At 35.0% G+C, this 27461-nt stretch overlaps 1 protein-coding gene across 1 annotated transcript in view; it reads right to left on the reverse strand.

The window, feature by feature from the left end:
• Positions 1-27461, reverse strand: part of KIAA0825 (KIAA0825 ortholog) — a 404470-nt gene that overhangs the window by 325503 nt on the left and 51506 nt on the right. Inside the window, exons 2-3 of the mRNA XM_061189447.1 lie at positions 21385-21516; positions 2455-2623 (exon numbers count right to left, since the gene is read on the reverse strand). Coding sequence (XP_061045430.1) covers positions 2455-2623; positions 21385-21515 — 300 coding nt within the window. The 5' untranslated portion in view covers position 21516. The remainder of the gene's footprint in view (positions 1-2454; positions 2624-21384; positions 21517-27461) is intronic.

Raw genomic sequence — 27461 nt, forward strand, 5'->3', positions numbered from 1 at the left:
TTAAATTCCTTTTTGAGAGTCATGTTAAGAAAGATTTTACTTTGGAAAGTAATCTGAGAATATTTCAGTTCTCTCCAAAGAAATAACTAACTCAAAATGGGAAAAAATACTCTCAGAATTGTTCCTCAAAACATAAGAAAATTTTTTTTATATTTTCTGTGTTAACTGACAGAAACAATAGTAGGTGTAATTAGGAATAGAAAAGGGACAAAAATTTACTTTGTTTTTGGACTTTGAATTACATGCAGAAATTCTCCTTACATGCTGACTCTCCTAATTATGTCTATTTCAGGTAGTACTGAAATTAGCTTATATTCTCTAAGTAGCAACAAGCTGATTATTTAAAAAAAAAAAAAAAAAACAGAAGCAAGGTTCAAGCAGTATAAAATCAGGCCAGCTTGGAAATTACCTATTGACAAAGGTATTATGTGTGACTCAGCAAAATGAACTCCTAGACAAATTCCAGGGCTCTCTCTCAGTCATTCTAAGCATTGTGATCTCTAATTTAATGTTCTGTCTGTAATAAATAATAATGCCTAATATCTATGTAGTAGTTCATTATATAAAAAGCACTTTTTGATACAGTCTCTGACTTCTTCATAATGAAAACTCTGTGACATAGATACTTAAAACCCCAATTTACAGATAAGGACACTAAAGTGCAGTGTGTTTGAGTTACTTTCCAAATGTCACACACAATAAAGCACAGAACCAAGAATGGATGCCTGGTTTCATTCTCCTCATCCACATTCTTTCTACTATACTCTAGAGAACCAAAAAGTGAATTGACTGTTCTGAAGCTCCACTTTCTCTCTTCCTTTTTATTTAGTTCTTTTGATACTTCTGGAAAATAAATGTCCTTAGATAGAGTCCAGAACACCAGCATTATGGTAAATTCTATAGAGCAAACTGGTCATATTAGTGCCTCAGACTTGGGTTTCTTTAAATCAGTCAATAACTGTAAATATTTGATCAAGCAAACATTTAAAGAATGATAGATTTAAAACATGTGAACATGTGTTAAGTATGATTGCTTAAATTTTGAAAATGACTTCATACAACTGCCATAATGAGAACCTGTTTCTTATTTAGTTAGATAATTAATAAATAAAAACTTTCTATGGAAAAAAAAATAGATGTATGAAAAAAATTCTGTCAAGATTGACACTTTCAGCATGTAAAAACTTGACAAGGTCGTTTTAATCTGGATCTGTTTTAATAATGTGGTTCTTTTCTCAAAATAACATGATCAATTATGTTAAAACACCTAGGTCTGGAAGAGGCCTATCAGTCTAATGAATTTGAGCAAAACTAAGGCGGCCTTTGCCCTGCAGTGAATAGAGAATAACTTATGTGTGACAGATTAAAAGATAATTAAAAGCTTTTGCTTTTAATTAAATGAGAAAGCATTATTATATCAATATTAATGAAATTCATTATACATGGCTCTTAATAGAAATTAAAGGAATAACTATATCCATATTTATTCTTCAAGGCTCCACCTTCAAGAGATAATGGGTGAGAGGATTTTTCTTAAAAGAATAGGCCTTCAGGGCACATAATCTTCCTTTCTCTTTCTTTTATTACTTTGTAAACATTAAAGAGACATCTGCAATAATAACAATAGCCAAAAATTATTTTCATCTGATTCTGTCATCCTAAGCCATCTACACCCTCAAGATATTTTCCACATCTGCCTTAGTCAATGTTTGATGTTTACACAAAAACAGTGCCTTTTTCCCCTAAATTAAGTTAAAACCGTAGCTACAGAAATCCTGTTTTCTAACAATTGTGCTGTTTCTCTAGTTTTTGGAAGCTAGCTACCCTTGTAGATACAGGTGTAATAAAATAAGTATTTCTTATTGAAGGCTACAAAAACCTCTCTAACATAGAGGGTGGTCAGTATCCAAGAATGACCAATGTAATAATTCTCCATCAATTAACAGTGTCCTATAAATTGCTGCCTTGATTGAAAAGAACTGGATATGCCTGCAGGTTGGGGATGAAGGGAATAATGGACAAGGCTACTTAATAGATACAACTGATGATGATCTTATTGTGCTTAGTAATGAGCACAAGAAAATGAGTAGTTGTGAAGGGACACAGAATGTAATAGATACCAACTTTTCTGATAGACAATCGTGGTACATTTCAGTACACTTTGTGGTGTTAATATGGTATACATCACACCACAAATCCCTCAGGAATTATACTGTTTAATGTCCATTTATGTAAAACCTCATTTTATAAAAATCATAGTGAAAAATAAAAACACATAGCTCACTGGATTCCATTGAGGATATAGAAACAAAACCCTAACCCCTAGATATGGCGGGCTAATATGGTCAATGGAATAAATATTTACGTACAGAAATTGAATGAAATGTATTCCATGTTCACCCCCCCACCACTCCACTGTTAAAACAAAGATTCTATTTTTTTTTTTTTTTTTACCAGTGCTTTGAGAAATTTTATCATATCTCCATGGGGAATGGATGGTGACTTGGATGAATTATAATTATAATTATTTAGCCATTCAAAACAGTCAGTTGTTGTTCGTAGCTGCACATCTGGACATTGTTTGTTAACTTCAGACTGTATTTCTTTAATGCAGTGTTCTATGCTATAAAAAAGAAAAGAAAAAATTATTTTGGTAGGAAGTAGGTAATGGCTCTGTCTCATAATACCACAGATCCTGAAATGTTTATATGCAGTACCCGGTGGCATAAAATTTACAAAATTATAAAACATTCATATATGAAAATAGTAACAAAGAAACTATATATTTTCATTCATAACTGAAAACTGAATGCTCAAATTTTCTGGCCGTTTCATTTCAAATGCAATAGAGGAAACATATCTAGCTACTCAAAGATGAATTAGAAATTCTTTTGTGTTAAATCAAAAATCAAGTACAGGTGCAATGAAACAATGATCCTCTTGATAAGCAGTGGACGGAAGACAGAGAAAATATTCTTGATGACCAAAATCAGAAACATACACTATATACTAATACGTGAATGACTATATAAATTATGGAAAACCTCAATCAATGCAATATTAAGAAATCACAAAAGTTACAAAGAACTTATAATTTTAAAAGTTGTAAAAGATACATGCTATATATACACTGTTACTACAGCTAAGTACTTTTTCCTGCCATCAAACTCTACTCCAAAAAAAAAAAAACCCAAAAACATGCTAAAGATTGCATGTTAAAAAAAAAGACTGGAAGGAAATGAAACAAAAGGTTAATAGCAATTACCCCTGGGTGATGAAATTTGGTGTTTTTAATTTTACTTTTCTATATTTTCTAAATTTTTTGAAGGCATAATATGAAACTCTTCATTTACAAATAAATAAATAAATAAACAGAGGAAACATGCCCAACTGCATCTTCCAATATATATATGTTTTAAAAATTCCGTTAAAAGTATCCTTAGCTCTGAAACTAAAAAGATGTAGTATTTTATTTTAATTTTCATTTAAAAATCTGTGCATTAATTATCATAAATCTTTGTGGAGTAAACTGGTGACCTTAAGCATAATGTCATCTGTGGAGCCACATGGATATGACATATTACTACCACCTGATGGCAGCATATCTAAACTGCAAGAAAGCTTATAAACAGGAAAATTATTTTGAAGCTGAATCCCTTCACCCCAAACTGACAAGTTATGCATTTGCCTCTTAATACTATTAAGAAACATCTGTTACTAAAAAGGTCACTACTGTTTTGAAAATATCATTGCTATTAATTATCGATTCCATGTGATAGAAACACGGAGGCTTTGGAAACCAAGCTCTGATGATTAAAATTGATGTCATATGAAATTCTCTTCTTCGAAATTCGTATAAGGTATTGGTTGCATATAAAACATACACTGTAAAACTTTAAGGAAAGATTTTTCAGGAGACTTCTGAGCATGAGCAAATTCAAACTAAATTACCTTGAAACAAATACATTCTGAGAATCAAAGAGCCTTTTCATGAAAACAAAGAACTTGCAAGAAAAACAATACCTCCTTAGGCCACAGGCCACTCAGTTTCCTGATGAGACAGTCTTACTCAGGAATACCAGTTCTAAGTCTGACACAGATTGGTATATATTTTCTTAATTTACGTAAGCACTTCTATGGACTGAGAAACACGATGCCCAAAGCACACACCTTGACTCTAGGGACTGGTTATCAAAGGTTTTTATTATAGCATCCTCCTGTGTCTCACTCAGTCAAACCTAATAGATTACAGCAATGTGAATTGGAAAGGCTCAGCCGTTAGTCTGCTTAAATCTATTTCAATCAAGACTCAGCTTTTAGGCTAATCTCTAACATGTGAATCTGGGTAGAGGCCAATAACTACAACTTATAAATAGAGTAAAGCCTTCAGAGAGCTAGCTATTTTAGTAATTTGCCCAAACACTGATAAAGGGATTGAGCAGTTGCATTTCAGAGGACCTCCCTCATTGATACAAACTAAGACAGTTGAGTTGGCTTTTAAAATCATTTTGTCACAAGTTTTAAAATGACAGAATTCACCTGTACCTGATTTTGTTTTTATGTGGCTAAATATCTTGTCATTCTGCCATTCACCACTGTCTATACATCTTGCTTTAAAAGTCTGAAGTCTAGAGATTTATCGCCTGATTATTATTCAAAATGAATATTTTCAAAATTTAAGATGAATATCAGTTTGGCAATTTATCTTCTTTAACTGAGGTCAAAATTAATTTAAAAATTAATTTTCAACATCTAAAAGGTAACATTATTTTCATATATGTGTAGTAACATTGCTGATGGAGATGGTGATCTTGGGTGGGAGGAGGTCTATATATATCCTCAGACTTAAATGATGCAAGATCTTGATCTAGCTTTTCAGAAATAACATGATACTTCTCTTTATTCTGGTTTAAGTGTTTTCTATTTTACTGTAAGTTTCTTCTAATTTTCTTTAGAAACAAGGTCAGTCGTGAAAATATAACCAAGGTAATTCGGCAAACAGAAATCCAGTTAGCACATTTATTAACTAAAAATGTCAAGTCTAATGTAGATGTAGAATCTCTGCCCTAAACAGTTTAAATTCTCAAATTTACACCATTAGTTGGCTTAGCAAGGACTTCGTAAAAGCATATTCTTAACTTTATTTGTAATATTAAAACCACTGAAAATACCCTAAATGTCCATCAATACGAGAATAGTTATATTCATTCAGTGAAATAGTCATGAAAATAAACTAGAAATACAGTTATCAACATAGATGAATCTAACAAATGTAATGTTGAGAGGAAAAAAGGTATAAATGAACACAAACCATACAGTAGTTTGAAAACATGCCATATGACCCTACATGTTGTTCAGGATTATAAAAATATGTAGTAAAAGTGTAAAAAGATGTGCTGGAAAAAGGAGTACAATCTACAAAAATGCTGAATCACTGTGATGTACACCTGAAACTAATACAGTATTTTATTTTATTTTATTTTATGAATTTTATTTTATGTTTTTTATACAGCAGGTTCTTATTAGTCATCAATTTTATACACATCAGTGTATACATGTCAATCCCAATAGCCCAATTCAGCACACCACCATCCCCACCCCTCCTGCAGCTTTCCCCCCTTGGTGTCCATACGTCTGTTCTCTACATCTGTGTCTCAACTTCTGCCCTGCAAACTGGTTCATCTGTACCATTTTTCTAGGTTCCACATACATGCATTAATATACGATATTTGTTTTCCTCTTTCTGACTTACTTCACTCTGTATGACAGTCTCTAGATCCATCCACGTCTCAACAAATGACTCAATTTCGTTCTTTTTTATGGCTGAGTAATATTCCATTGTATATATGTAGCACATCTGCTTTATCCATTCGTCTGTCGATGGACATTTAGGTTGCTTCCATGACCTGGCTATTGTAAATAGTGCTGCAATGAACATTGGGGTGCATGTGTCCTTTTGAATTATGGTTTTCTCTGGGTATATGTCCAGTAGTGGGATTGCTGGATCATATGGTAATTCTATTTTTAGTTTTTTAAGGAACCTCCATACTGTTCTCCATAGTGGCTGTATCAATTTACATTCCCACCAACAGTGCAAGAGGGTTCCTTTTCTCCACACCCTCTCCAGCATTTGTTATTTGTAGATTTTCTGGTGATGCCCATTCTAACTGGTGTGAGGTGATACCTCATTGTAGTTTTGATTTGCATTTCTCTAATAATTAGTGATGTTGAGCAGCTTTTCATGTGCTTCTTGGCCATCTGTATGTCTTCTTTGGAGAAATGTCTATTTAGGTCTTCTGCCCATTTTTAGATTGGATTGTTTGTTTCTTTAATATTGAGCTGCATGAGCTATTTATATATTTTGGAGATTAATCCTTTGTCCGTTGATTCATTTGCAAATATTTTCTCCCATTCTGAGGGTTCTCTTTTCGTCTTGTTTATGGTTTCCTTTGCTGTGCAAAAGCTTTGAAGTTTCATTAGGTCCCATTTGTTTTTTTTTGTTTTTATTTCCATTACTCTAGGAGGTGGATCAAAAAAGATCTTGCTGTGATTTATGTCATAGAGTGTTCTTCCTATGCTTTCCTCTAAGAGTTTGATAGTGTCCAGTCTTACATTTAGGTCTCGAATCCATTTTGAGTTTATTTTTGTGTATGGTGTTAGGGAGTGTTCTAATTTCATTCTTTTACATGTAGCTATCCAGTTTTCCCAGCACCACTTATTGAAGAGACTGTCTTTTCTCCATTGTATATGCCGCCTTTGTCATAGATTAGTTGACCATAGGTGCGTGGAATTATCTCTGGGCTTTCTATCTTGTTCCATTGATGTATGTTTCTGTTTTTGTGCCAGTACCATATTGTCTTGATTAATGTAGCTTTGGAGTATAGTCTGAAGTCAGGGAGACTGATTCCTCCAGCTCCCCTTTTTTCCCTCAGGACTGCTTTGGCTATTCGGGGTCTTCTGTGTCTCCATACAAATTTTAAGATTTTTTGTTCTAGTTCCGTAAAAAATGCCATTGGTAGTTTGATAGGGATTGCATTGAATCTGTAGATTGCTTTGGGTAGTATAGTCATTTTCACAATATTGATTCTTCCAATCCAAGAACATGGTATATCTCTCCATCTGTTGGTATCGTCTTTAATTTCTTTCATCAGTGTCTTATAGCTTTCTGCATACAGGTCTTTTGTCTCCCTAGGTAGGTTTATTCCTAGGTATTTTATTCTTTTTCTTGCAATGGTAAATGGGAGTGTTTCCTTAATTTCTCTTTCAGATTTTTCATCATTAGTGTATAGGAATGCAAGAGATTTCTGTGCATTAATTTTGTATCCTGCAACTTTACCAATTTCATTGATTAGCTCTAGTAGTTTTCTGGTGGCATTTTTAGGGTTCTCTATGTATAGTATCATGTCATCTGCAAACAGTGACAGTTTTACTTCTGCTTTTTCAAGTTGTATTCCTTTTATTTCTTTTTCTTCTCTGATTGCCGTGGCTAGGACTTCCAAAACTATGTTGAATAACAATGGTGAGAGTAGACATCCTTGTCTTTTTCCTGATCTTAGAGGAAATGCTTTCAGTTTTTCACCATTGAGAAGGATGTTTGCTGTGGGTTTGTCGTATATGGCTTTTATTATGTTGAGGTAGGTTCCCTCTATGCCCACTTTCTGGAGAGTTTTTATCATAAATGGGTGTTGAATTTTGTCAAAAGCTTTTTCTGCATCTATTGAGATGATCACATGGTTTTTATTCTTCAATTTGTTAATATGGTGTATCACATTGATTGATTTGCGTATACTGAAGAATCCTTGCATCCCTGGGATAAATCCCACTTGATCATGGTGTATGATCCTTTTAATGTGTTGTTGGATTCTGTTTGCTAGTATTTTGTTGAGGATTTTTGCATCTATGTTCATCAGTGATATTGGTCTGTAATTTTCTTTTTTTGTAGTATCTTTGTCTGGTTTTCGTATCAGGGTGATGGTGGCCTCATAGAATGAGTTTGGGAGTGTTCCTTCCTCTGCAATTTTTTGGAAGAGTTTGAGAAGGATATATGTTAGCTCTTCTCTAAATGTTTGATAGAATTCACCTGTGAAGCCATCTGGTCCTGGACTTCTGTTTGTTGCAAGATTTTTAATCACAGTTTCAATTTCATTACTTGTGATTGGTCTGTTCATATTTTCTATTTCTTTCTGGTGCAGTCTTGGAAGGTTATACCTTTCTAAGAATTTGTCCATTTCTTCTAGGTTGTCCATTTTATTGGCATAGAGTTGCTTGTAGTAGTCTCTTAGGATGCTTTGTATTTCTGCGGTGTCTGTTGTAACTTCTCCTTTTTCATTTCTAATTTTATTGATTTGAGTCCTCTCCCTCTTTTTCTTGATGAGTCTGGCTAATGGTTTATCAATTTTGTTTATCTTCTCAAAGAACCAGCTTTTAGCTTTATTGATCTTTGCTATTGTTTTCTTTGTTTCTATTTCATTTATTTCTGCTCTGATCATTATGATTTCTTTCCTTCTGCTAACTTTTGGTTTTGTTTGTTCTTCTTTCTCTAGTTCCTTTAGGTGTAAGGTTAGATTGTTTATTTGAGATTTTTCTTGTTTCTTGAGGTAGGCTTGTATAGCTATAAGATTCCCTCTTAGAACTGCTTTTGCTGCATCCCATAGGTTTTGGATCGTCGTGTTTTCATTGTCATTTGTCTCTAGGTATTTTTTGATTTCCTCTTTGATTTCTTCAGTGATCTCTTGGTTATTTAGTAACGTATTGTTTAGCCTCCATGTGTTTATGTTTTTAACGTTTTTTTCCCTGTAATTCATTTCTAGTCTCATAGCATTGTGGTCAGAAAAGATGCTTGATATGATTTCAATTTTCTTAACTTTACTGAGGCTTGATTTGTGACCCATGATGTGATCTATCTTGGAGAATGTTCCATGTGCACTTGAGAAGAAAGTGTAATCTGCTGTTTTTGGATGGAATGTCCTATAAATATCAATTAAATCTACCTGGTCTATTGTGTCATTTAAAGCTTCTGTTTCCTTATTTATTTTCATTTTGGATGATCTGTCCATTGGTGTAAGTGAGGTGTTAAAGTCCCCCACTATTATTGTGTTACTGTCGATTTCCTCTTTTAGAGCTGTTAGCAGTTGCCTTATGTGTTGAGGTGCTCCTATGTTGGGTGCATATATATTTATAATTGTTATATCTTCTTCTTGGATTGATCCCTTGATCATTATGTAGTGTCCTTCCTTGTCTCTTGTAACATTCTTTATTTTAAAGTCTATTGTATCTGATATGAGTACTGCTACTCCAGCTTTCTTTTGATTTCCATTTGCATGGAATATCTTTTTCCATCCCCTCACTTTCAGTCTGTATGTGTCCCTAGGTCTGAAGTGGGTCTCTTGTAGACAGCATATATATGGGTGTTTTTGTATCCATTCAGCAAGCCTGTGTCTTTTGGTTGGAGCATTTAATCCATTCATGTTTAAGGTAATTATCGATATGTATGTTCCTATGACTATTTTCTTAATTGTTTTGGGTTTGTTTTTGTAGGTCCTTTTCTTCTCTTGTGTTTCCCACTTAGAGAAGTTCCTTTTGCATTTGTTGCAGAGCTGGTTTGGTGGTGCTGAATTCTCTTAGCTTTTGCTTGTCTGTAAAGCTTTTGATTTCTCCATCAAATCTAAATGAGATCCTTGCTGGGCAGAGCAATCTTGGTTGTAGGTTCTTCCCTTTCATCACTTTAAATATATCATGCCACTCCCTTCTGGCTTGTAGAGTTTCTGCTGAGAAATCAGCTGTTAACCTTATGGGAGTTCCCTTGTATGTTATTTGTCATTTTTCCCTTGCTGCTTTCAATAATTTTTCTTTGTCTTTAATTTTTGCCAATTTGATTACTATGTGTCTCGGCATGTTTCTCCTTGGGTTTATCCTGTATGGGACTCACTGCGCTTCCTGGAGTTAGGTGGCTATTTCCTTTCCCACTTTAGGGAAGTTTTTGACTATAATCTCCTCAAATATTTTCTCTGGTCCTTTCTCTCTCTCTTCTCCTTCTGGGACCCCTATAATGAGAATGTTGTTGCATTTAATGTCATCCCAGAGGTCTCTTAGACTGTCTTCATTTCTTTTCATTCTTTTTTCTTTATTCTGTTCCACAGCAGTGAATTCCACCATTCTGTCTTCCAGGTCACTTATCCGTTCTTCTGCCTCAGTTATTCTGCTATTGATTCCTTCTAGTGTAGTTTTCATTTCAGTTATTGTATTGGTCATCTCTGTTTGTTTGTTCTTTAATTCTTCTAGGTCTTTGTTAAACATTTCTTGCATCTTCTCGATCTCTGCCTCCATTCTTTTTCCAAGGAACTGGATCATCTTCACTATCATTATTCTGAATTCTTTTTCTGGAAGGTTGCCTATCTCCACTTCATTTAGTTGTTTTTCTGGGGTTTTATCTTGTTCCTTCATCTGGTACATAGTCCTCTGCCTTTTCATCTTGTCTATCTTTCTGTGAATGTGGTTTTTGTTCCACAGGCTGCAGGATTATAGTTCTTCTTGCTTCTGCTGTCTGCCCTCTGGTGGATGAGGCTATCTAAGAGGCTTGTGTAAGTTTCCTGATGGGAGGGACTGGTGGTGGGTAGAGCTGACTGTTGCTCTGGTGGGCAGAGCTCAGTAAAACTTTAATCCGCTTGACTGTTAATCGGTGGGGCTGGGTTCCCTCCCTGTTGGTTTTTTGGCCTGAGGCAACCCAACACTGGAGCCTCCCTGGGCTCTTTGGTGGGGCTAATGACAGACTCTGGGAGGGCTCACGCCAAGGAGTACTTCCCAGAACTTCTGCTGCCAGTGTCCTGCAATCAAATCCCACTAGGCTCCAAAGTCTAATTCTCTCAGAATTCCTCCTCCCATTGCCGGACCCCCAGGTTGGGAAGCCTGATGTGGGGCTCAGAACCTTCACTCCAGTGGGTGGACTTCTGTGGTATAAGTGTTCTCCACTCTGTGAGTCACCCACCCAGAAGTTATGGGATTTGATTTTATTGTGATTGCGCCCCTCCTACCATCTCATTGTGGCTTCTTCTTTGTCTTTGGATGTGGGGTGTCTTTTTTGGCGAGTTCCAGTGTCTTCCTGTCTATGATTGTCCAGCAGCTAGTTGTGATTCTGGTGTTGTCACAAGAGGGAGTGAGAGCACGTCCTTCTACTCCGCCATCTTGGTTCCTCTACTCTAATACAGTATTTTAAATCAACTATACTTTAATAATAAATACGTACTTACATACATACATTTGAAAAAAATAAAAGAAATGTGCTGGAATGAGCAACATCACCAAATGCAGGGTGGGGATGGAAGTGGGATGAGACTGGGGAGATGCACATGGTGAGTTTTAGCACTAGTGGTAATGTTTTATTCCTTAAACTGGATGGTGGGCACATGAATGTTTATCATAGTACTCTTTATGCCTTTTCATATATCTCAACACTTCTTAATAAATTTGAACCCCAATGTGCTTTAATTATAATGACTGAATTATCCAAGTTAATGGTGTGTGCAAGTGGATGCATTACCAAGAGGCTGTGTGTAAATCAATTTATAAACCATTTTTAAGATGCAACATGCAGTATGCTTTTTAAAAGGATATCTGTGGTAATTTTCTCATTCAACATTCAATCCTAGGTTCTTTGAGTGTGAAAATTACTTACTGAATGAAGGCATATTTGATAAACATTAACTGAATACTGAATATGTAGTAGGCACTGTGATATATGCTAAGGGCCTAAACATGAATAAGACATGGTCCCATCCCTAAAGGAATTCTTTCTAGTGAGAGAGATAAGCCTGTAAATGGATAACTACATTACAGTAAGACTTGATAAGAGGTGTGTGTATGACGTGCTAAGCGAGTACAATAGAGTACAACAGGAGGGAGCCACTCAACGTGCCTCTGGGAGGTGTAGAAAAGGCTTCTCCCTGTAGAAAAGGAGATTATATGCAAGGATATTGATGCTTTAAGAAAACTAATGAAATCACTGTGCTTAGAAGTCCCTGACCCCTGACCCCTGAGAATTCAGTGCTGATCATCTGATCTCACTGCCATGTCACTTTATAATGATCAATATATATATCTGGATGATAAAAAATATGAATTTATTTTTTTGGTCACAACTACACTTATGCATATATGTATGTGTGTATGTATATATGCACTATCTTACTCCAAAAGGACAGAGATGTCCTATAACTAAACAGACAGCACTAAACAACAACAGCACAACAGATGATTAATATTGGGCTGGTGTAGTTGAGGACAGGAAGAGGAACTGAGAAAAAGAGAATAATTATGACATAAAATCTTGGCACTTAAGCTGACTGTAAAAACTCTTACAAGATTGAAAACACATAGTCTTTATTACTCAGTCACAGAAAAGTTCAAAGAGAAAAAAATGTATGTTCTACCAGTAAAAATTATTAGAACTTCTTTGATGTAAAGGTTGTAGAGAACATATAGGTTTGCTTTCATAGAAGGTTAGATTTTTTATTCTTATTTTTTTAGATCAAGGTAGAGGTGTCAAAAATGGCAGAGATTAAAGACTATTTCTACAGTATGGGAAATGTAAACATTAAAAAAAATTTTTTAAGTTTTTACATTTTTGGTGCTCTTGTTTATACTTTTCACCAACATAAATTCAGTCTAAGGAAAAGGCTTTTTCAATTCTATCATATGTTTAAAAACACCAAGAAATAGTTGTGAGGTAAATAAGAGTTTTCTGGTTTTTAGATAAGTCTAGCTCATCTAAAGAGATTATTAAAATTCCTTGAAATTAACAGTAATTATTAGGGAAGAGGGCTGATGTATAAAAACTAGTATGTAATTAAAACGTAAGTCAGCCATGAAATAAAAACTTATTTTCCTGAGACAAAGATATTTCTAGATAATACTTTTTAAAAGGCTGAGAAAAGGATTTATAAAACAACTACTTTAATGAAAGTGTAGTAAGAAATTAGATATTTTTGCTGAACTATTTTCGATTTCAGAGATGTTTTGGTTATTTCAAAAAGTTTTAACTACACTTTCAGGAAAAAAAATCCTTGTCCCCAAATCCTGTTAACAACACTCTCATTAAGTCTTTCTCAAATGAATCTTCCCCTTTCCATTCCTATTGTGAAAGACAGGGCTCAGGATCTTATCACCTCTCATCTGGACTACAGAAATAGCTTCCCAAGATTCCCATCTATTGTCAACCTTCCTTTTGTTTGGAGTTATTCTCTGAGGAAGACAGTATGAAAGGAAACCTCAGAGTTAGGACCCTCCATTATTTGTTGCTTTATATCACCAATCCTTACCACAAAAGTTTACAGAGGCTCTAGAATGGTCCAGATTGCTTCAGGAAAGTTCAGACCCTGTGTAGGGCTGTGCCAATCTAAAAAATCTGAAGCGCTCCCCAAAGAGTCAACCAATTGTGAAATACTCCCCAACTTCCAGTCAATGGCAGGGTAGTCCTGGCAGTACTGTAGTGAGCCTGGCATCATACCCCAAGGCACAGTTTTCATTCTTAAATTTACATCTGACTTCGGATCCCTTTCCCTAGACTATAGTGATGATGGGAGCTCAATGGAAGTGGCACAGGGCTGTGTTAACAACATAAAGAACATTTCCCGGAAATGTTCTATAGGGGTATCAGGACATGGCAGTTTAATACCCATGACAAGCAAGAGTAAGTTAATTTGCTTTCTTTTTTATCTATGGAGGCTTGCCTAGCTTCCATATTCAGCACAGTTGCTAAAGTCAGAATGTGGCTTATCCCAGTGAAACCACACAAGTTGAAATCAGGAGACATGCAGGGAATCTGCACCAGCATTTACTCTGTGATGATTCCCTTGATTCTCTTCCTGAGAAAGAGATAGAAAAAAGAAGAGAGAGAGAGAACATACATAATAATGAAAATCAGAAGAGATCTGGGAACACATCTGATTTACATCTTTATCTCCATTGCCCCAATAAATTCAATCACTAAGCCAGACAACAGATTTGACTGCAAGTTACAAACTGAGGGTTTTAATAGTACATATGGTCACATTGTGAGGATGCAGGACATATAGCATACAGTTTCATATACTGCCAACAGGAGAGAAGACAGCTGCAGCACTTCTGTGGAACAATTTTATAACAGCTAATTGCACAACTTCTAAGAAACCATCACATAAACTTTCTTAAGGAAGGAAGGACACACACATGCATGTGTGTGTGCAGTAATAGCAGAAAGACTGCAAATAACGCAAATGCTCATCAAGAGGGAATTGGCTTGTTCTATGGAGAGATTTTAAAAATACATTAAGTTAAAAAAATCTAATTGCAGCATATACACAAATTCCCATTTGTGTAAAAAGGGGGATATATTCTTGGGTGCACACATCTATATGTAGAGAACATTTCTGGATAGTTATACAGTAATTCACTAATATAGGGTACCTCTGAAGACCAAGACTAGGAGAGTCAGAAGAGTAAGAAAACTTTTCCTCATCTCTGCCCTTCCATACTCAACTTTTCCTTATATCTGCCTTTCTCTACCGTCTGAAATTTTTCCTGAGTATGTATTACTTTTATAATGTAAAATACTTAATGGAAAAGAAAACTATCACATTCTACTCATCTAACTTCACACTAGCTAAAGCTAAAGCAAACATAATAGATGTCTAACAAACACATTTATTGATCATCCTCTAGCCTACTTTCTGCCAGGGCTGTTTTAGGTAATGAGAATATAATGAAGAACAGCTGGTCTTTAAAGCAGAAATATAGGAAATAAGAATACCATTTTGCAGGCCCCCAACTCAGCTCCATCCCAAGTTCCATAAAAAGGTATTCTTAGTCATGATTCTAGAATAAAGATTGTGATTAGCAAATGCTGTGGTGTTAATGACCCTTTTAAGACAAGGTGTTGACTCTGTTAAATCCTTAACAAGACTCTTTTCCAGGGAAAGCTGTCAGGGTTGGGTTAGATCTTGAGGCATCAATCATCTACAGGAAAGATGAGCCAGCCACAGCAGTCACATCTCCTTACCAGGGCTCAGTCCCCTTTTAGTATTTCCTCCCCTGTTCTTGACCTCACAGCTGGGTTGTCTTTACCTGGCACCTCTGGTTGGTATCTCAGGGGTGGGGGGCTTAGTTCCCCCTGGACCATTAACTCTGACTTAAGATTCTTAGTACAATATTATTCATACTTTTGTTATTAAAACAGTTTATAAATAGGAAGACACTTACTTCCCTTTCCTTATTTCCCATGAAAAGATAATTACAATAATATTCCTTAGGAATATCCCAAGCAATAATTCTTTATTGTATTATGCCTATTTGGCCAAAAGTAGATAAAGCTAACACACATAAAAATAAAAGTTATACTTTTAAAACCTGTCAAACACTTAAAATGTATGCATTACCTGAAAGAATCTCTTAACAATCATCTAGTGGAGCTACTGATCCCACATTTTATGCCACTTATCTCAGCCTCCTAAAGCAGAGGTCTAATGAAAGCATCGAGGGCACACAATACAGGACTCTGGAGAAAGAAGTTGGAGCACCATACATTATCTGAATGGAGCTAATGGTGACAGAAAATGATGAGGAGGAAGTGGTCCAATATGCCACCTTGAAACAGAGAGCATGGTTAAATTTATAGAAACAATGTATCCAATATTCTGTCACAATATAAAGTTAATGCCTTCCCTACCACCCGGACACCACCTCTCCTGGATCAAGACAAACAATATGATCCATGGTAGCACTTCTTGTTCTTTCTTTAGATTAAAAAAAAAAAAAATGTAGAAATCCTGCACAGTGCCAGCAAAACTTACATCCTGGGGTACACACAAAGATTGTCTATAATTAAGAAACAGATAGGCAAAAGAAACTCTTAATGATGCAATTATAGCTATCCAACTGAACATTAAGAGGAGAAAAATCATTCATGTCATATTGTAAGCCCAAGAGAACTTCTAGACCTCAATATTGTGTTAAACTAATAATAAGTTCCATTCAGCTCAAAAAAGATTTCAGTGCTACATGTGGTTTTTAGTTACTGAAGTGAGTCTGTGGATACAACATTCATGGTATTCCTCTTTGGCAGGTTATTTACCCTCCTGCTACCAATGTTGATATGTGTTAAAATTAAATGATTCACCATCACTGATTTCCACTGTCAGACCTAAGAGTCACCTAGCTCTGACTTGAATGGAAATGAGGATGTAAAAGTGAAAATGGTCTGAGAGAATGACAGCCTCTCTTGAAGGGCAGGTGAAGGTTCAGTGACCTCTGGGCACTCTAGTCCATTCTGGCGAATCACTGCTTTGGGAAGCAAAAGACCCTGTGGCTCATAAAACCTGATGATATTAAGAAGAGGGAAGGAATTCACACTTAGAATTCAGGGTCACTGCTAGAAATACAACTTTAAAAATTCAAGGGTAAGGAAAAATACCATATTTAAAAATGAATTACTAATATGTTTTTTCTTTAAAAGTATTGGGAAAAGCCATATCATACAGATGTTCATTACTTATTCAATGTACACCATTGAGAGATAAATAGAACTGTTAGAATACAAAAATGCCAAGGGTAATTCAACTACTGCAATGTAAGTGTGGCATAACTGATTCGCCATGACATACAATTTTCTAAAAGCTATTCTGTTAGAAGGCAATAAATGAGTGCAGAAATGATTTACACTCTTCTGAAACATGGTTATTATTCAGTATTTTATTTTTAAAAATATATACACTCTATACTGTTATGTTTATTCTCTAGAGTATAATAAAAACATAATTGAATTTGATGAAAAATAGACTTGATTCTAAATGTAGCATACAGCACATACAGCTCTCCCTTATTTTATCCCCTGTGAAGATCAATGGTCACTTGAGGTGGTTTTGCTCTAGGTTTGTTTTAATATATGGGCAATAAGATATTTTTAATTTAAAAATTATATCCTTATATTCCATGTCATATTTTCTTTTTAATACTAACATCTGAATTTTGACCTAAGTAACAATTTATGAATGCAAAGTACAGTATTTTAATCATTGTTTTACTTCTCAATATGATTTCTTATTGACCAGGTAGGACAGGAAATTAACTGTAGATGGTTTAGCAAATAAAAATGAAGCAGTCTATAACAAAAGCATCAGAGCTCAGTGACTTGTTTGTTTGTTTGTTTTATCTTTATTTTCTTTGGCCGTGCCCTGCGGCATGTGGGATCTTAGTTCCCCGACCAGGGATTGAACCCATCCCTCCTGCAGTGGAAGCACAGAGTCTTAACCACTGGACTGCCAGGGAAGTCCCTCAGTGACTTGTTTTGATGGTGTCTCAAGGCCATTATAAACGAAGAAGGTTACTTTTTAGAAAATATTTAAAATTTGTTTTAATATAACCACCTCTCTCTGTATATGTATAACTGAATCACTTTGCTGTACATCTGAAACTAACACAACACTGTAAATCAACTATATTTCAATTAAAAAAAATTTTTTAGTATCAGTTAGTGAAAAAAATAATAACCATCTTTAGAATATAGATAAGTGACTTGTTAATCTATTCAAGCTAATGCTCTTTTCATTTATAAGTTCCTTTGGGTTAGAAACTGTTTCATGAAATATATAAATATATAATATATATAAGTTAAATAAATACATAATTACACTGAAGTTTAATACAGTGATTTTATATTTACATATACAATATAAATTATAATATATACTCTCTATAGTGTGGTTAAGTCTCATATATATGTTATTTTTAAAAAAGACACACACACACACACACACACACACACACACACATAGACATATAAATTAAGGGCAGATACAAATTAAAAATAAGAGGTTTAATTCTCCCTGTTGAAAATAAGGGAAAAGGTTTCCCTCGTTTCCTAGTTCTTAAAGTATTTACCTTAGAAACTTGCAAATGTAAGAACTTTTTCATCTCTTTAAAATGTATCCCTTGGAAGACTAGACAGACCTTTTGTCAGCTTTCTCAGCCAGGACTGTCTTTCTCAAGAACCTGGGAATCATCTTTTCAAAATACAAACACCAAAGGAGATAGCCCCCCTATATCCCTGTTCCTGTGAAGAGTAGGAGCCTAACTTCAGTGGGTGCCTTGATCCAATTTGCAACACTGCTTCTTGTCATAAAGATATAAGAAGTTTGCTTCTCCTCAGGATGAAGCCAACTAGCTAACACAGGTGTTCTTTAATCATGGTAAAGTTAGGATGAACCATGTGTGAAAAAATGGGCTGTCAAATCCTCTATTTGAAGGCTAGTTATGAGACAGGAAGGAAGGGGGCAGGGCACAACCACTAAAAGAATGATACAACCATTAAGAAAAACAGGATACCACAAAAACCAGTTAGAACCTGCTAGGCCCAAGATGGCAGAAGACTCGACTTCCAGTAGACCTTGAGCCTCATTATACACTCATTGTAATACATTAGCATACACTAAATGATACACCCACAGGAGCCATAACAGTTCTGAGGCCGACCATAAAAGGTTAAAAAGTGGGCGGTGGCCCAATTCCTGGAAATATCCACCCCTTCCCCAAAATACCTGTAATAATCCTCCCACTCATTAGACTATGAAACTACCCAGCCCATAAAAACTAACCACCCCATATTTTGGGGCTGCTCTCGCCTCCTGAGAGGGCTCACACCGTCTATGGGGTGTGTATCTCTCTAAATAAACCTGCTTTCACTTTACTATGGCTAACTCTTGAATTCTTTCCTGCTTGAAAACAAGGATCCTCACTTGACGGGCTGTCCCAGGGACTTGGGACTCACCCGAGACCTGGGACATGACCATCCTCTCGTGCCCCATTTTTTCCTATAAGTTATTGTCGATCTTGAAAACATGTATGTAATGGGTGTACCTACTAGACTATATAAAGAGCTGTGCGTGGTTCCTTTCTGTCTTTGCAATCTCTTAGCAGATCTCCTGGGATGCTTATTACAGTTTGGTTTAATGCCTATTGAATAACAGAAGTGTTTTCTTTTTCTTTTGCCTTTGTGGAGAGGATTTCTGGGATGGGAGAAGATTTTGTTTTTAATTATAATTCCGCAACAATATGCTATTTTTTGGTTTTTTGTTTGTTTTCTGTTTTTTAAAATTTTTATTGGAGTATAGGTTATCTTTTGAATTTAAGTTATTTATGCCCATTGTTATGATGAAAAGTTAACTGTATTCTCATATTAAACATGAGGAAAAAATTGCAAGAAAATTTCACTTGCTTGGTTCAGTTCCTTTGACAATCCAATATAACTATATTTTAAATTTTAAAATGGAGATACTATATGTCATTCAATAATAGAAATTTTTACTGTGGTGTGCATATTTGTAACCCACATTGATAGGGATAGAGTAGGATAGTTACACAGGTAGTTGTAGAAGTCCCAGTAGGGGATTATAGATAGAGAGGGAAACCTAGGGAACTTTGGGAGACCACCGTAAGTTAACAGTCGCTCAAGAAAACTATCGGAACGTTGTAGAACGAAGCAGGCTTGCTTAACTATAAAGTCATAAATAAAAGCACGAGATACACCCAGGTCATTTAAGTGAAAGAGAAAAAATGAGGCCTGCATTCTGCTGGTTGAAATCAACAAGATAATGATCCTTAGGACCAAGGACAGGAATTTAAGGGAAAGGTGACACTCCAAAGTAGGAGACCCTCATTATATGGAAACCTGAGATGATTCAACATATTTTAGTATATGTTACCACCCTTCTGCTGATTTGAATAAGTGCCATGACAGTCCTAGTTTGACCTCATGGGTCAAATACTCTCCTGCCCGATAAGAAGGAGGAGGTAGTGATGTAAGCCTGATGAGGAAGAATGAGGAAGAAGGTGGTCTTTTCCCCCTGCCCCACTTTCCTTTGATTATAAAAATGTAGCCCGCTTAATCCTTGGGGCAGAGCCCCCTCACCTGTCCCCTTGCATCTCTCACAAGCTTCCTATATTAATAAATCTACTCATTGCCTATCACTTTGCCTCTTGCTGAATTCCTTCTGCGCTGAGACACAAAGAACCTGAGCCTCAGTAAGTCCAGACACGAGGTGAGTGATTCTAATTAAAACACCGTGGGTTCAAGTACCAATTTGGGTTTAGGCTGGGTTTAAGTCCCGTCCCGTGGGTTCAAGTCCCAATCTGAGTTACATGGTTTCAACATGAGATGAATTATTAGAATCTTTGACCAAAAGGACTGAAATAAGCGAACTGACTCTAGGGTCCAAATGCATATGAAGACAAAGTCCTTTCTATCAGAGAATATGTATTAATGGAAATCTGCTTAACTGTCCCTGCTTCCCCCAGTGTTTAGAAACACTAATTTTGGAGTAGGTGATAAAGACTAACCTTGCATAGGTGGACTCCCTAGCCTCCTAAGTAAGTGAGGAGACTTAAAATGACAAACATTACATAAAAATAATTTAATGTTCTGCTTTCAGCAATTCAAGCAATCCATGGCCTTATACTACGATTTTATTTTAATATCTTAATTCCAAAATTTTAATTTCTGTGCTTATCCATCAAATGAGAATATTTAACTCTAAACCTATTAGTGAAAATGCAGGCCATCAATACTGGCAAACTAAGAAATCATGAACAGTTTAGGGGAGCAGAATTTGCCACCCTAAAATATATCTCTTTGGGATATTAAATTATTTTAAGCTGGTTGTCTTCTAAGAAACACACACATGGTAAACACTCTGAAAACCAAGCACGAGCTACCCTTTTGTTAGAAACATTCACATTTATAAGGAAACTCTCCATTTGTAAGGGTGTCTCCCTCACTGTACCAGAAAGAGGAGGATCTCTAGAAACTCTTATCAGTGGAGAAGGTACTGACTTAAATCTGCATAACAACCTTACCCTTGTTTACTGTGCTTTTCCTGGTAACTTCCCAAGACACTCTACCCACCCTCAACATCCTCTTTTGCCTTTAGCTGAGAATGGTATTTAAGATGAGGATTTTGGCCATTTTGGCCAGCTACTCAGTTTTTCTGGTTCTCTCCCATGTATACATGTTATTACACTTTTGTTTGATTTTCTCCTGTTAATCTGTCTCATGTCAATTTAATTCTTAGACTACTCAAAAGAACCTAGAAGGGTAGAGGATAACTTCCTCCTCCCAACGAGAGTAATTCAACAAACTTTATCTATTTGAAGGCAATGCCTGTATCTTTTAGCCTTATTTAAAGTAGTAATCAGATAAGGAAAATCATGTTATATTCTAGAGGGGAGGGTCTAATTAATTTTTTTCAGGAAAGTTAATGATAATTAAAACCTAAAATTTTCTTAAGAGCAGGAAACACTAAAATTAGACTAGATAAAAGTTTGCTTAAATGAAACATGAAACCAACTTGTTTTAAAATTTACCTTATGGCATTTTGTTCTATCTTTTCATCAATGTCATTGAAGATCTGCTTAAACTCCAAGTCTCCAGGAAATGAATTTAACAAACAATGTAGGTCAAAAGAATTATGGGAATATTCATCTCCCCAATCCATCCTGAGGAATAAGAATAAAAAATGTCAGTTTCCCCAAAATGAAAGGAAAAAAACCCACCTCAAGTTGTGATATTAACTCCAAAATAATAATGCCCATTTAGAGGCAAAATACAGCAGTAGAAGAAGTAGGGTATTATTAATCTAGGTAGATTGTTTTATTATTTAAATTTCATGAGGTGTGACCTAATTTTCACACTTCTCTATGGTTTGAAAGCTGAAAAAAAGTCAGAGTACCTAAGCATCCTGCTGCTTCTCACTGTATCCAAGAGCTGCAAAGGAAATCGTGAAGCCTCAGGGACCTGTGTGAACAAGGGTGGTTGCTTCAAGAATTCAGCAACTTCCCTCTGCTCGTGTCAACATATTGACCTAGTCATTGGAACCTCAGAATTTTTTAGTCTCATCCCCTAGTCCTGTTTTATATGTGAAGAAGGTAAAATTTCCCTTGCGTTCTTCTACCACCCCTGTCAACCTAAGTACTGATATTGGACTAAAACTTAAATACAATACTCCTTCTAGAGATAAGCATTTTCCCACTACCAAAACTTCAATCATTCATTCCATATGTATTCACTGAATGCTTGATATATAACAGGCACTGCTGAAGAAGCTGGGGATATAGCTGCAACAAGTCAAAGTCCCTGCCCTCATGGTGTTTTTGATCTAGTGGGGAAAGTAGATTTTAAAAACACATAACCAGATATATTTTATGAAAGATTACATGATGAGAAGTGCTATGAGAACAAATACAGCAGGGCAATGAGATAGACTAAAAATGATAGAGTTGGGGCAGAGTGTGAACTTTTTTTATTTAGAGGTATGTTATTTTTTGATGTAAAATAGCAATCTGATGACTGATGGTATAAATGAATGAGAAATTTAAACATTATAACACATATACATAGACTAAATATTAACAAGAAAAAGGTTTGGAAAAATGTGGTTTTAGTTTGGATATACCCAAAATATTTGAAATATTATCTAAAAAGTTCTGCAGAAGCTACACAACACTAATAGACACACTCATCCTTAATTATTTAATTATTAATAAATGTAGGTAATTTATTATCATATAATAAAACAGCTAAAGATTTCTCATAGTTTCTATCCGGCACTTCAAAGAAGTTGTTTTGGAATACAGCTTTTATTCTTCCTAAGAGATATTATTTTAAGAGGAAAACATTCAACTAAAACATTTTAATATAGAAGTCCATGGTATCACCAGACTTGTCATTTGAAACTCAATTAGTTCCAATATACCATTTTTAAATATCAAAATCCTCATACATTTGGAGTCTCCTTTTAAAAATATTTTGCAATAAAAGGTTTAATTTTTCATTTGAAAACAAATATTTACCTATAATATACCATAATTAACTTGAAATCAGGCAAAAAAATAAAATTGCCAAAACTATAAGCTAAGTGGTAGAAAATGCTATGGCCATCAGAAGTTATACCTCTTTAGGACAACAAAACCTCAATATTTCCATATACCAATGAGTTTGATATCTTCCTATCTTTCCAGTAGCTCACCTACTTAGAGCTATTATCAGAACAGTCATTTCTGAACCCAATGGCCAATATTACTAATAATGAATTCAGTTTATGTATTTGCATATTTTTGAATCTTTTTGGGTAGTTCAACTTTTCAGGTGATGAGATATTCAAAAACTGTTGCAAGAAAATAAAATTTCACTTTTATAATGGAAAGATTTGAATGGCTGAGGGTTCTTGTAGAGAACTCAAACTTAGTAAATATTTTGTTTATAGCCAGCTTCTCTGTAATAAAACAAATTATATTATCAATATTCTGTTCAGAGTTGCCCCAATTTGTCGATATTGTAATGCCTCATTACTTCAGACTCCACATATTCAAACTAAAGAAAATATGTGTAGAAGTCAGCTTAAATATAATAGCAAACTAGTAATATGATTTGTTGTATATCTACTATGTATAAGGTAATTTATATACATCACCTTCCTTAATCTTCATAATAACTCTACAAAACAGTTATTATCCTCGTGTATAGGGGAGGGAACTTGGGCCCAAAGAAATGAACTAACATGTCCATGTTACAAAGCTACCCAGTGTTAGGGGTAGGGTATGAACCCAGACCTGTTTGGTTTTAAAATTTGAGGTTGCTGGACTCTTGATAAATGAATCAGTTACTGCATATAAAACATTGTAGAATGTAGAAATGATATTAAACAAAATGTTAAAATGGTTATCTCTGGACAGACTGGATAGACTATGGTTGATTTTTATTTTCTTCTTCATATTTAGCACTTTCCTATGTTTTGCAATAAGTACTTATTTTATATATAATTAGGAAAAGTAGTTAAAAAAGAAATCATACACGTCCTTTGCTCTCAGGACGTGTATGATCTCTTATTTTATTGGGTTGGCCAAAAAGTTCGTTTGGGTTTTTGGTAAGCTGCTATGGAAAAACCCGAACGAACTTTTGGGCCAGCCCAATATACTTTCTATATGTCTTCATTTGAAACATCTTTCAACCTTAAAACTTCTCTCTTGCCAATTTATATTTATAATTTCTTTCAAAGTCTGATTCAAACCTTACATAATTCCTAAATATCTCTCCACTGACCATTTCACCAAACTTTTTGTATTGTTTTGTGGTATTTGTGCTTACAAATGCTGTTAAAAGGCAATCTGTTGTTTTGTATCATTTCAATATTGAATGTGTGTGTTATGTCCTTCATTGAAATCAGCTCTGGGGTAAAACAATAATGGATAGAAACAGGTCAAACATTCAGATGGGTTTGGTGACCATGATTTTGAAGGATTCCCAATCTACATCGTTGCATGACTTTCTCTATTTAACCTCAGGAGAGAAGCTAATCAGTACATACAAAGACTGTCATTATAAAGGAATGCCATTTGATAACAATGATGGGGTACCAGAATGATGATGGTTCAGAGTTTTCATATGACTGGCATAGACCTGTGATGCTTCCATATGTATGGTAAGATTTCAAGGTGGTGAAGGACAAGAGAAACAAGAGTCACCTTTACAGTGGTAGTAAAGTTTAAGATGCTGTGTGATAGGATAATAGAAAACTTGATGAGCAAACTATAATAAGATGAGAAAATTAACCTGAGTGAATAGGGATGCACAGGACCAACATGAGAAATAAAGGAGGGAGAGTACAGACTGTAGTAAGTGACACTAAAGTTTGGATTTAGAAGTTTTCCCATTAGGATGGCAGTGATCCCTGCAGGACTGTGATGAGAAAGAAGCACGCACTGAATGAGTATGAGCACAGACACCAAACTTCCCATTTCCTCACATGTATTTTGTGGGCCCACAGTGTGTCTGACACTGTGCTGGGCATCATGAAGGAGCAGAGAGACTGAATGACTGAACAGTCTCTCCTCTCAAGGAACAGTAATAAGAACACGACCATAAGAAAGGGAGTGAGTAGGAAGATCACTGCTATATTCTAAGTGAAACATAAGTATGACCTCAACAACAGAAAAGTAAATTATTGAGGGACCAATGTAATCTGGGAAATACTTCAGTGGTATTTCAAAAAGATAGAATTACCTTTAAAAAATCTAAGGGTATGAAGCTATGGATCAAGATACAGCTTTATATTCTGTTTATGTCCCTATAAATCGTCATCAGAGACACAATAATAATTTGACATAATGAATGAAGTCTCTTATCCTAATCCACGATCAATCAAAGATGGGAACTATAACTTTTTAAAGTACAACAACTTTGTTTTTGAAATTTCCATTCCCCAACCCTGTTTTTAAATGTTCATTCTCCTGTAATGTTTCTGATCACTTTCTGTATAAGATTAAAAAAACAGTGTTTAATATTTCAAACAAGTATTAGCAGCCAATCTAATATTAATTATTGCCTTTTAAAGACAAGTTATGTTTGAAGAATTATATCTAAGCCAAACATCTGTAGATCAAATTTCAGCCATAGGCAAATTATAACAGTTGAGTTATAAATTCCTGAGAACAATGACTATAATAAAATATGAAAATATTGTAAGCACTGCCAGAAAACATTACAGTAAAGCAATAAAACTAATCATACCTTACGTGATCAAAAGAAAGCACACAAAAGTAATTTTGGACTCTCACTTGTCCCTTAACATATTTTAAAATGATACCTTTCTATCCTAAGGTCTCTTCTTCTTTATTTAAATACATACAATGGTTAGAGTTCTTATCTTTTTTCGGTTTCTTCAATAATAAAAGTCCTGAGTGCCATTCTTCTTAAGACCAACATGATTAAAAAGGAGTGAAAGATAGAAAAACCAACCCTTGGGAGGAAATCCACATGGAAATTTAGTTAGTAAAGGAAACATTTGGATCAAGTGATTTCTCCAGTGAGGAGGGTCTAATGCCTTTCATATCTATGGCAGGACTGTGGAATTAATGTGTCCACCAGCTCTAGCTCACCTGAAGTCCTACCGTCCAATATCACTGTCTAGCCTAAAATAAACAGTTAATTAGCACAGTAAGTGGGGTATTCTGATTAATTAAAGATAATTATACATTCCACATATAACTAAACAAGTTTCAAAATGTTGCTCTGTAATAAAATACATTTAACTCTAAACATCATTGAACCAAGAATCAAAAGATTTGAGTCCTGATCCTGGTCTGCCAATGCCTCTGTGACTTCGGGTGAGTCACTCAATCTGTCAAGAGGGATGCAGCTTATGTTCCTCATTTATAAAATGAGGTGAATGGATTTATTAGGCTCTGAGGTTTCTTCTAGCTATAAATTTGTTGATAAAAATGGTAGGAGAAGGACATACTTCTGAACCCCCTAAATTAACTTTTCCATGGACTATTTTGTTTGTCAATACCATCATTGTTCCTGTATCCTGGACTCTCAGAGCTATTTTTAATTCTTCCCTTTTCCCTTCTCCAGGATTGCCACATGAAAAGCTAAAGTAGAATCTGTAGCTTAGCAAGAAATATTATGTGAAAAGAGGAAACGTGAGGCAGGAAGACATTCTCTTACGGTAATAGGTAGATGCCCTGTACTGATGTTCCATTCTCCAACCTGCAGCTCCCTAAAATATTCTAAAAAGCCATCAGCCCATGTTTCTGGGTTCCTTTGAATTGACACACTCTTTACTCAACAAAAGATGTCTGAGAAGAACTGAGTTTGGGCATTATGCCTCCACAAGGAAAAAGGTGACATTACAGCCATCATGTATCCTTGAGCTATTATTCTTGGTATCTTTTATATTATTTGTATTATTCTTTGTATTTCTTGTTTGGTTTGAGTTGCTGATTTGATAAAAAAAAAAAGCAAACTGAAATTTGGACCAGGTCATCATTCTTAAATCTGGACCAGCCTTTTCTTCTGGCCTGGTTCATTTTTACTTTTCCATCCATATTTAGTCACAAAGGAGTCTTCTTATGTCATTCACAAAGTCCTGCCAACTTTATATAATTCAAAATTTAACTTTTACTAAATCTTGACAATTTTATGTAGTTATAAAGTTGTACAAAAAAATTATTATTTTACCTCCTACATATGTTGGCTTGTTTACTGCCATATATATTTAACAGCTTTCCCTAGAACCATTATAAATTTCATTCATTATGAAGCCTATATAATTTCCAAAAACAAATTTTTTTAAGGCTAGATCTTCCCCTGTGATATTTCAGAGTTGCCAAAAATTTCTTTTCATCAATTACTGAGAGTTGAAATTTTAATGTTCTAGCCTCCCCTAAAGACTGAGAAACAACTCAATTGGATCTCCATTTGTTGACAGTCATTTCAAATACCTAATACACTGAAGTCTTATATTAGGAAATAATGAACTTGTTTTATTCAATTTATACTGCTATGCTTTCTACTAATTATTGTGGAAGTTCTGATTATTATAATTATATGAGCTATAATATTGATATACATCAGTAAGTACTCATGTTAACATACTACAACT

Source organism: Eubalaena glacialis, chromosome 4 (assembly GCF_028564815.1).
Source record: "Eubalaena glacialis isolate mEubGla1 chromosome 4, mEubGla1.1.hap2.+ XY, whole genome shotgun sequence".
Classification (NCBI taxonomy): Eukaryota; Metazoa; Chordata; class Mammalia; order Artiodactyla; family Balaenidae; genus Eubalaena; species Eubalaena glacialis.